Source organism: Gracilinanus agilis, chromosome 2, assembly GCF_016433145.1.
Source record: "Gracilinanus agilis isolate LMUSP501 chromosome 2, AgileGrace, whole genome shotgun sequence".
Lineage (NCBI taxonomy): Eukaryota > Metazoa > Chordata > Mammalia > Didelphimorphia > Didelphidae > Gracilinanus > Gracilinanus agilis.
The window spans coordinates 123,805,574-123,816,860 of record NC_058131.1 but is presented as its reverse complement, the minus strand read 5'-3'; the positions used below and the strand labels follow the sequence as shown (position 1 = coordinate 123,816,860).

At 37.1% G+C, this 11,287-nt stretch overlaps 1 protein-coding gene across 1 annotated transcript; it reads right to left on the bottom strand.

Moving 5' to 3' along the window:
- Window positions 1-4,053: 4,053 nt before the first annotated feature.
- Window positions 4,054-8,012, bottom strand: CHGB (chromogranin B). Its single transcript, XM_044660702.1, has 2 exons — window positions 6,326-8,012; window positions 4,054-4,137 (listed from the first exon to the last, which is right to left on the bottom strand). The coding sequence occupies exons 1-2, from the start codon at window positions 7,991-7,993 to the stop codon at window positions 4,054-4,056; spliced, it is 1,752 nt and encodes a 583-aa protein (XP_044516637.1). The 5' UTR covers window positions 7,994-8,012.
- Window positions 8,013-11,287: the final 3,275 nt, after the last annotated feature.

The following is an 11,287-nucleotide window of genomic DNA, read 5'->3' as shown; positions in this document are numbered from 1 at the left end:
CTGTCAATCATATAAATTGGACTTTTGCTAAGGAATGCTTTACAGATTTTTTTAAACTTTGGACCCAAAGTGTTCCCTCCATCTCTACTTGGAGAAACTTGAAGGCTCAAAATCAATTCCTGAAGAATGGCATTAGGCATTAGGAGTAATCTTCCTCTTCATACAATCAGAAGGGGCAGAATATCTTGCCATTTATTACTTACATAGCTAGCCTGGAATAGACCAGGAGTTCTGGTTTCTGGATGCCCACTAAACCAGTATCCCCATAAATTCTGGTGCTATACTTACTAAGTAGCTTCTACTTGAATGCTGAGCAAAAAGGTTTTTTTTTCAGTCATGTCTGACCTTTCAAGACCCCATTTGGGGGTTTTTCAGTGAAGATGCCAACATGGTTTATGTCCTTCCAGACTGTTTTACGGATGAAAAAAACTGAGGCAAACAAGGTAAAAGGATTTGCCAGAGTCCAATAGCTAGTAAATGTCAGAGAATGGATTTGAACTTCAGAAGTTTTCCTGATTTCAGGCCTGATCCTCTATTCACTGCACTACCTGGCTACCCCAAACAGTTTTATTCAGCTGCATCATTAGCTGTGGAAGAAACGCCAAATTAAACCCTCTAAGTCTTAGTTTCTTTATCTGTAAAATAGGGGGGAGGAGGAATCAAAAAACTTAAACTATCTACTTCTTAGTAGTTGTGAGGAAAGCATTTTGTAAAGCATGATATAAATGTAGGTTGTTTCTTGAATAAAAGGACCTGAACAAAAAGGAGGAAGTGCCATAAAAATAATTTGAGCCACAGAACCTTAGGTGGATGAAACATTAAAAAAAATCATCCTTCCAAGAAGACCTTTATTAAATGAGCCAGTTTCCTGGGTGCCATTACAGATGATGCATGGAAATAGGTGGTGTAGTTCAATCACCAAAACTTCACTTTGTAACTGTAAAATGGTAATTGTGGCGTCTCAAGGTATTTCACATAGAGTCTGAGATGACAGATGACATAATAACTACCAAGCAAGACTATTTTCTGAGCTTAGAAGTTTCAAAATAATTGTTAAAAGTTGCTTTCTAATCATTAATATATTTGCTCACCTGGTATTACTACATCATGGGATCTTACTTGAATTTTTCTTTGTTTATTGAGATTAGGTCTATCTTACCTAGGTTGGAAGTTCTGTGACCACTCGAGCCTGAACCTAATGCTGATTTATATAGCGTTAATTTGCTCCACTTTTCAGATGGGTTCACCCCTCCTTAGATAGCTTGGTGCCCACCTCTATTTTGAGGGAGATAGGTCTCACCAAATTGGTGTTGAACTAAGGACACCTGATGGTCTTTAGCCCTGCTGAAGCCCCAGAACCCCTGAACTGAAACAATCCAACAGTCTCAGTCTTCCCCACGTAAGATTAAACATTAATATCCACTAACTCCAAGTATTATATTTTACAAGATTTATTAATAATCACTAGAAGAGGAGGAAAAGTATAGCCTGAGCAAAAAGCAGAGAAGAGAAAGAGGGCAGAGTTATAGAAACTTTTATCTACAAAATGTAAGGATGTAATGTGGGGATGAAAAAGGAAATCTGGGAAATGAAATCCAGGGGTACAAAATTCTAATTTCACACCCAGCTGCAGGGATTCTAGGAATAGATCCCCATTTGAATTTTAAAAGGAATGCTTTCATTATAATAATCATAAATGATAAGACAGCAACTAAGAAAACAATGGAATGGTTTTGACCTATAGGTGCTAACACAGTGAACTGGAAAAATGTGGTGAATTTTTAAAAATTAATTCTTCCTTGGGATAAGTAGGACGTTTGCAAAAACAACAACTGGAAATATGTTAGCAACACCCCAGTTAACTGTGACTAAACTCTGATTAGACAGATTGAGTTCTCAGCTCTGACTAGGCATCTGCTGACTTTATATTATGTATATCTGCTCTCTCTACCAGTTTATGAAAAAACCACCATACATATAGCACTTGAGAGACAATAAGTGCCAGTAAGAAACTCTCGTGGTTCTGTCTCATGCATTGTTTATAGGCTAGAGGAAAACTGGGCTATGCTGTGCTGTTTTTGCCAATTGTTCCTCCCATGTGGAGCATCTGCTCTGTGTCATTTTCTGGGCTGTAATTTTGGTGCATTGCAGTGCTTTGCATCCTCTCAACTGATATTCTCTCTCTCTCTCTCTCTCTCTCTCTCTCTCTCTCTCTCTCTCTCTCTCTCTCTCCTTCTCTTTCTCTCCTTCTCTGTCTCTGTCTCTCTCTCTCTCTCCTTCTCTCTCCTCTGACTCTCTCTCTCTCCTTCTCTCTCCTCTGTCTCTCTCTCTGTCTGTCTGTCTCTCTCTCATCTCTCACCCTTAAACTTTCAGCTTTGTATTTTTCCTCTTTATTAGCCACTGGGGTAACTGCCATGTTGGTTTGGGGAATGCCCTGCAAAGGAAAAGGAGGGTTGTGTGTGTTTTTGAGCAAGGGCAGACACTGTTTCATGTAGCATAAAATAGACATCGGTTGAATGTAACAAGAAAAAGGTTGGGATCATTCTGAAATTTGTCAATAAAAAAAGAATTTGACTTAAAATGATACTTAAAAATTAGTTGTCTCCAGTGTTTCATTTAAAGTGGAACAGTATTTGTATCTAGCTAATGACTATTTGGGTTAAACTAATTTATAGTCAAATTGTCTACTTGGCCTTCTGAGTGTCAGAGCATGAACATATTCAAGTTGCTCTTTCTTTCCCTTGGTTAAAATAAACTCCCTTGAAAAGAAATATTAAGTCTACTAATACTTTTAAGGAATAACCTGAAAAAACTGAGCTTTAGAAATGCGGCTAGTTCTTGATTATGCATAGTGGAGGAGAGTGAGCATGGACAGATGAATCCACCTGTATTCTCCTGGCTTTACTATCTGTTAGTTGCAGCCTCCTCTTTTTCAAAACTTGAACCAGAATTGGCAAGTAGAGAGCATCAGAAGTGCTAACAAAAAATAAACTAACAAATAATAAATAACAAAGGAAAGAATTCTAGAATTCTAAAGCCTAAAAGATTCATGGGGCTCAATACTCTGCCTCGTTATACAGATGTGGAAAACTGTAGTTACAGGTTGTCTCCAGTGACCCTCCTAAGTATGGGAGATTGGGACATTCAGGTAAACAACTACTCCAGCTTTTGTGTTCTGTTCATTAGACTCTGCTGCTTTCTCAACTCCTAAATAGTTAAAAATTGGCCTTATTTAGTACAGGGCAGCTGCAGCGGATAGAGTTTTGGCCCTGGAGTCAGGAGGACTTGAGTTCAAATCCAGCCTCAGACACTAGCTTTGTGACCCTGGGCAAGTCATTGAACCTTGTTTGCCTCAGTTTCCTCATTTTTAAAATGAGCTGGAAAAGAAAATGGCAAACTGCTCCAGTATCTTTCCCAAGAAAACCCCAAATACGGTTACAAAGAGTTGAAAATGACAAATTAAATAACAATACCTACTGTAATGATTTTAAAGCTGAGATTGTTAAAATGGATTTTACCATTTTGAGTATTTGATTGATGTCTCTTCTGCAAGGTAGCATAGAGTCATCCATTAGACCACTCTTCCTCATGCCTTCTATAATCTCAGGAGGTTCACCCGCCATCTTTCAGCTAGGAGATCATGAACTCTAAATACAATCCATACCCAAAGGAGCCTTAAATGTCATACTCCTCCCTCACCAAAAAAGAAAGTCAAAAAGATGAAGTATTTGGTCCTGAAATTTTTTTTTATTTTTTTTTCAAATGAAGAAGCATAATATATTTCTGAAGGACATTAGCACACTTATCACATAGCATGTTCAAATATAAGTTTATATGCTAAAATTTATGCTATTCAAGTTTCAATAGCATCCTAGAAAACAATAAAGACATTTCCAACTGTGCAAAGCACTATACATTGAATGGTAACTTGCTGTCTTTGGGTAAATGATACTTTCTGGTGGCAGCATCTACCAAGATCAGGTAGTGTGAATACATGTACATTAAAGCTACCCACTTCTGTAGAACACTATGCCACTGCTCTGGGGGGGGGGGTCACCCTCTCTGGGTACCACTGAATTTCTCCGCTATTTTCTGTAGTTCCATGTCCATCGCAGCCAAGTTTTCCAGTTCCTTCTCCTATAAAAAAAATCAGAAAGAAGATTTAGACCAAGAACCATGAGTTCTAAAGGTTAGCCTATGGTTTGAGATGGATGAGTTAAATAAAAGTAAGCCAGTTTGAGCCTCTAATTTCTGGTACTAGACCATTCTGCTTGCCATCTCTGCCTCTTCTGGTAAAAAATCATAAAATTTACAGATAAAGAGACCTAGAAATAAATGAGTTTAACCCTTATTTTACAAGTGGAAAAACTTATTCTCAGAGTTGGTGACTTCCCTAAGGTGATGCAGGGAGGGAGGGCCAATCCTCTAACTCATTTTCTATTGCCCTTTTCATCGCTCTGTATTTTCCTAGTCCTTGAAAAGAGCAACAAGCACAAATTTTAGCTTTTCCTTTGTCAGTTAGATTTGATCAGCTGGGACTGGTGGATGGATACAAAAATATCTCTAGAACAAGGTTCTTAATCTCGGGTCCATGCACTTTTAAATATATATGTATATATATATTTAATAACTATTTCTACTTAATTGCTTTCCTTCATAATCTTATGTATTTTACTTTATGAATTTTAAAACATGATTCTGAGAAGGGATTCATAGACTTCACTAAATTTATCAACAGAGGGGTCCATAATACAAAAATAAAGATCAAAAAGCCCTGCCTTGGAGATTTCTTCCAATCTTCTGATTGCATGAAGAGGAGGAGACACCTTTAAAGTACTCTGTCTAATGCTTCTTTGGGAATTGACATTGGACCATCAATTTTCTCTAACTGGGGAATTGGAAGCACCAGAGGGAACTTAGATGAAGCTGGATATAATGCTCCAAATACTTGTAAGATAGGAACTATGGTGAACTCAAATACTGATTCCTGACCTCAGGATTTCCTTTTTATTTCCTTTTTATTTCCTTTTGATAGAGCTAATAACTAGTTATTTGGAAGGAGATGGTTTCTACAAATTAATATAGTAAGAGGTTTGGGGAGAGGGATGAAGAATCAATTACTCCTTGAGAAAGTGGAGGATTCTCTGTAATGACGAAATAAAACCTAGATAAATGGTTTCCAAATATTTATTAGCAAGACAGCTTTGTGATAGGTTATTTCATCTCCTTTTCCCTCTCCACACACACATTTTAATTCACACAAATTTCCCCTAATCACTGTTTTTCTAACTTGAAAAAATTTCCCTTCTTACTTATTCTATACTTCTCTTAAGCACTAGTCTTTGAAAGGCCCCATTTGGTAGATGGGGCTCCCATACACTTCCATTATGAGAACAAGTAGCCCTAAGAGTCCATTATATCCTTTGCTTCATTGTGAACTTGCAGAAGTGACTACTTTACAAAGAGGAAAATAGTGAGCCAGAAGTTTAGATTGCTTTTTCCTAAGGTCCCTGATTACACTATTGCCTTGTAAAATTTTAATACTCATTAAAAATAATTTAATACAATGTCATTTTAATATAGCATTGAGGAGTGGATTAAGAATTGTCATCAAAGTCCGTAGGACCTGGTTCAAGTTCTCTCTCTGACACAGAGTGGCTGCATGGCCCTGGGTAATTCATTTTGCTTCCTAGCACTGCTGAAAACTATATAAGTTGTAGAGCTCTTGCCAGTCTTTATTGGTAGTGTTCCTTCCTGCAGCAATGAAAATACAGGTCTGGACTCACTCCCACTCCTACCCCCCAAATTTGATGAGCTATGTGAATTGTATACTTCCAATCTTACTTAGGGAAATTGTCGCTTTTGTTCCTTCTATGTGAATCAATAGGTAGGAAGCAATAGCTTTGATAAAAATGATCTCTCCAAATTTGAAATTGTACTTTACCATATCTGTTTCTTTCATCTTCCAAAAGAACTATGAGCCAGAAACCAAATAAATTAAATAGAATTTCACTTGCTCTGACAATGTCTCCTTTAAGGCTGGAGGCACTAATGAACTGTAAAATGAACAAGAATCATGCAGTAGAAGAGAGATAGTTCCGAAATATGGACCTTGTTTATGTAGCTTTGCCCTTTTCCACCTCTCCCCACCCACATTTACTAGATAATCAATCCTAGGAGGAGACTCTATGCCATTAGGAGAGGCAGGTCCCCGCTGTAACTTTTCTTCCCTTTAACTTCCCCCATTTATTAATACCAGATATTCTTGGACTCATCTGTCATTAAACATTGACTAACTTCTTCAAATAAAATTCGAAGACCATACCTCCTCCTCTGTCAGAGGCTGCTGACTGAGGCCACCATTCTCATTTCTGACCATCTGATGTTTTCTCATGTCTTCATCAGAGTTATAGAATTCTGGAAATTCAGCAGACTTCTTCCTGTAATTGAGAAGCTGGGCAAGTTCATCGACTCTGTCATATTGCCTTTTCAGATCATATTTGGGGATGCTGGCAAGATTTCTCTTCTCAGTATGCTCTTGATTCATGTCTTCTACAAATGGCTTTTTGTCCCACCAGTCATAATCATTGTAGTCGGGGAAGAAAGTCTTTTCATTTAGGCTCGATCTGTTTTCCTCTTCGTTCTTGGGAAACTGATCATCCATTCTGTCCTTATCCTCAAAATGTCTGTTCTTCCACCCAAGCGGTTCATAATAAGGACCGTATGACATCCCTAACCTCTTCATCTTCTCTTCTGCACGATTGGCATCAAATTCTTTTTCTTGAAACCTTGTTTCTTCTCTATTATTTTCACCATCTTCATTTATCTGCTGCCACTTTTCTATATCACCTTCGTCACTATTTCTCTTATCATGGTCCAAATAGATTCTGTTTTGCTCTTTCTTTCCCCTAGAAAGTCTCCTTTCATTGTCCATGTTGCTTTCTTTTGCATAATGTCTTTCACTGGGATACCTTTTATCATCTCTACTACCATAAGTGGAATGAACACCCAGTTCTTGTTCCCTCTCTCCATGATGGCGGCTCTTATCCTCATCAAAGTGCCTCCTCTCCTCACTTTCTCCACCATAGTGATGTCTCACCTCTTCAATTTGTCTGTTGCGATGGCTTCTTTTTTCATCCTCTTCCTGGCTCTCCATATTGCGGTGTCTCTTATCTCTGTACTCTTCGGTTGTCCTGTCACTATATCTTTCTTTCTCAAGATCATCAGAACCACGGTTCCTGTGGTAATTCCCCTTCTTTTCATGATAACTAGATTCCTCCTCTAGGCCTTCATAGCTGTTTTTATGGTGGTTTCTCTTGTCCCAGAAATGGTCCTTATCTTCTTTTGATTCTTCAGTCTCAAGAGTGTTTCTTCTTTCTTCAGAGTGAGCCTTCTTTTCTTCAAAGGACTGATCCAGTCTATATCTTCTGTGATGGTGTCTAGGTTTCAAATGACGTTTGATCACTTCAGAGACAGCAGTCTCTTCACTTTCATCTGATTCTATACTTCTGTGTTGATTTTTAGGCTCCCAGCCACGTTTCTCACTGCTATTATCCTCACTATCCTCCTCACTCTCTTCGCTGCTTCTTTCCTGGCTATGTGTCTTTTCAGGAGGTGCCACAGAGAATTTATTATTTTTGGCTGAATACTCCTCAGTGCTCTTAGCTGTGGCTTGGTTTCTTTTGTCAAGGAAGGTATTTTGAACTTCCCCTGACTCTTCATAGAGAGGTTTCTCTTGACTTCCTTCTTCACTGTGATCTTCTTTTTTATATCTCTCAATCCCCCCTTCTACCCTTTCCCATCCTTTCTCATTGCTATTGTCAGTCTGGTGCTTTCTTGCCTCTTTAAGGACTTGATCTTCATGAAGATGAGAGCTTGTTTGGTACTTTCCTCTTCCTTCCTTATCTTCTTCTTCCTGCTGGAGCTTTTCTATGTCTTCTTCCATTTGCCTTTTAGATTCTTCCTCTATTGGCTTTCCTTCCTCCAAACTCATTGGTGCATGAATTTCCCCATTATTTGGGTCTCTCAACAACCTTACTGCAAATTTGGAGTTTTCACTTTCATTTTCTGTTTCATCTTTGTCCTGTTGTCCACCTATAGTGAAAATTTCAAAGAATTCAGTGTATCTCATAGTATGTTTTGAACTACTCAATAATTACTAATTTAAGACTTCTATATATCCTGAGGTTGCTGAGGTATATAGGCTGAAGTTGGCCTCTGTGTTTCTTTGAAACTCTAATATTCCTTGAGAACATTTTGAGCCTTTTTAAAAAGACCGATAACCTGATAAAGAATTTTCTGAAGAGCTGACAAAAGAGGTTTACATAGGTGGCATTTAAATCTGACTGTAAGCTCTCCAGGTGCTCTGGTTTTTGTTTTGCACAAAATATTTTATTAGCATAATGAGTATAGATATTAATATTATATAAAAATTCAAATATAAAGTGAGAATCATTTTAGAACTAGAAGGCAGCATAGAGGTCAAACTCTTTTTCATAGATTAGTTGACTGAATTCAGCAAAGTTTTATATATATATATATATATATATATATATATATATATATATATATATGTATATATATGTTTGTGTGTATCTCTATCACAAGGTTCAGGGTCATTCTTTATTGTATTCATCCTGATCCTAGGGTTAGAAAGATTATTAAGTAAAGTGGAGATGATCAAAGATCAACTAAATTTAATTAAGGTAAATAGAAAATTTGTATAATTTAGGTGCCAAAACAAATCCTCCACTTGGTCCCCAAATGATCTGTTTTGGTCATCTATAATGACCAAATCATAATGAATGATTTGAACTAATGAACTAATCTCTTTGATTGAACTAATCTAACTAATGAACTAATGAACTAACTAAATAATGAACTAATCTAAGAGTTAAGAGAGGCTAGGCCATAGTAATAGAGGAAGAGATAGGGAAACCCTCTTGACAAAGAGGGGCTGTTTGAAAACTTCCAGTAAAAGGCTCATTCAATTTCCAGAGAGCTCAATTTGTTGGAAAATTCCTTTTTTTTAACTGAGTTGAAATTTGTGCCCTTAAAACTTTCACCCATAGGACCCCAGCTATATCTAACAGACTTAACAGAATAAGTCAAATCCCTCTTTCACATGTTGTTGCTCAGTCATGTCTGATTCTATGACCCCATTTGAGATGACACCATTCAAATATCTTTAGATAGTTCCTATGCTCCCCCTTTTTTAGAACTTCTCTTTTCTAAGTTTAACAATTCTAGTTCCTTCAAAGGTTCTCATATGATAGTTTCAAGTCATCATCATCCTAGATTTCTTCATCTGGACACGCTCCAGGTTATCAATATTCCATTTATATGTGATGCTCAGAATTTAGCACAACTCTTTATGTATAGTGTGATAAGCCCACAATAAAATAGTATTATCGCCTCCCTTATTCTGAACACTGTGCTTTTATTAATGCAAGCTATAAACAGATTCTTTTTTTTTTGGCAATCTCTGTGAACTATTGATTCAAAGTAGCTTTATCAATTAATATTTCTAAATCATTTTCCCACGTATTGCTATTAAACTACATCTCTCCCCAGTTTGCCCTTGCCAATTTTTTTTCAACCTGAGTATAAGACTTAAAATTAGCCCTATTAATTTCATCTTCTTAGAATCATTCATTAATGTACCCTGTTCTTTTTGGAAAACAACTGTCATTAAACGTATAAACTACCCCCTACAGGTTTTGTGGCATTTATAAATTGGCTATACCTACCACCTATATTCTTTTCCAAATTGTTGAGTAAAATATCAAACAGGATAGGGTGGAAGATAGTAAGTCTTCTAGTCTAGTCTAGTCTGATACTGATCCATTCATCAAATTCTTTGGCTATAATCATTATTAAAATTAGATATGAATCCAGCCACTTCCATTTTTCCATCTTTTCTCCAAGGATATCAAAAATGCCTCCTCAAATTTATAATACACTGTTATCTATAGCACTTCACAGCAATATAAGCGGAAAGGAAAATACATTTAGTCTGTAATGGTTATTGTTTCCTTTATAGCCATCTGCAATGTTCAACTTTCTGAGTCACCAAACAAACATCTTCAAAGAGTTAACTATAAAAATATCCTTTCAAACAACCCACTGATCTCAGAGGCTGCTCAGGTGGTATATGTTTCCAGTCCTTAGAATGTAAACTGGCAAGATAATGACTGTTAAATATGTTTTACAAGGCATTGGAAATTTTATTGTTCCAATTCTTTTTTTTTCTTTACCATAGATTACATTCAGCACAACTGTGATGCATTGTATTATCAGTTTTGGTTTTGTAGGTTTAGAAGCCTAGTATTATCACAGGGAATGAATGGGGTGGGGGAGAAGAAAAAAATCAAAGTAGGGATATAGGCAATTTCAGCCTGAGAGGTCAGAGAATCAATAAGAACAGCATCAGACAGCAGGATTAGACTCTGATCCTAGAGTAAAGTGCCTATTTCATTTTGGGTTTGGGTGTGAGTATGGATGATATTTGATCATAGTCAGAGAGAGGTAAGGGTATACCTCTGCTTCCAAGTGAATCCTCCTCCTAAATGAGGCAAAGAAAACTTCTAAGATTAATTCAAATGAAAAAGATGATTTGTTCTGAAATTTTCTCCAATTAAAAAAGCTCTTGTTTGAGGTAGCAGTGTCAAAATTGTAACATTCCCTGCTAAATTTAGCTGTAAGCCACAGCAAACGATAATAAATGAGGGCTGTAATTATAGCTCATAGGCTTAAGAATCTTCCTCTGGGGAATTAAATACTGAACCACAAAATTAAGTTGTGACAGTTCTACAATTTACCCTAATTTTTAAGTCACTAGAATAGCCAAAAAAAAGGCATACAATTTAAAGACATTATGGTATAGTGGAAATAAAATTGGACTTGGAGTTAGGAGACCTGTTTTTCAGTCCCAGCTCCAATACTTACTAGCTGTTTGTACTTAGGAAAGTCACCTAACATCTTTAAACCTCAGTTTACTCATCTTTAAAATGAGAATGTTAATACTTGCCTTACCTATCTCCCAGGATTATTTCAATCAAAGTGCTTTAGGAACCTTAAAACAATGTGTAAAGGTGAGTTATGTTATCTAAGTCGGAGAGTTACAGATATTAGCCAAAAGTTAGTCTTTGCTATAGGAAGGATCCTTACTGGAAAATGACTGGAAGATTGGGCTAGCTCAGTGATTCCCAAAGTGGGCACCAACACCCCCTGGTGGGTGCTGCAGCAATCCAGGGGAGGTGGTGATAGCCACAGGTGCATTTGGGGG

What these genes read in the sequence shown, in the direction of transcription:
- CHGB (XM_044660702.1), bottom strand. Translation starts at nt 7,993, where the DNA reads ATGAGTTTGGAGGAAGGAAAGCCAATAGAGGAAGAATCTAAAAGGCAA. An exon ending in AGCCTCTGACAGAGGAGGAG is followed by an intron (nt 4,138 to 6,325) that starts GTATGGTCTTCG and finishes TTTTTTTTATAG; the next exon opens with GAGAAGGAACTGGAAAACTT.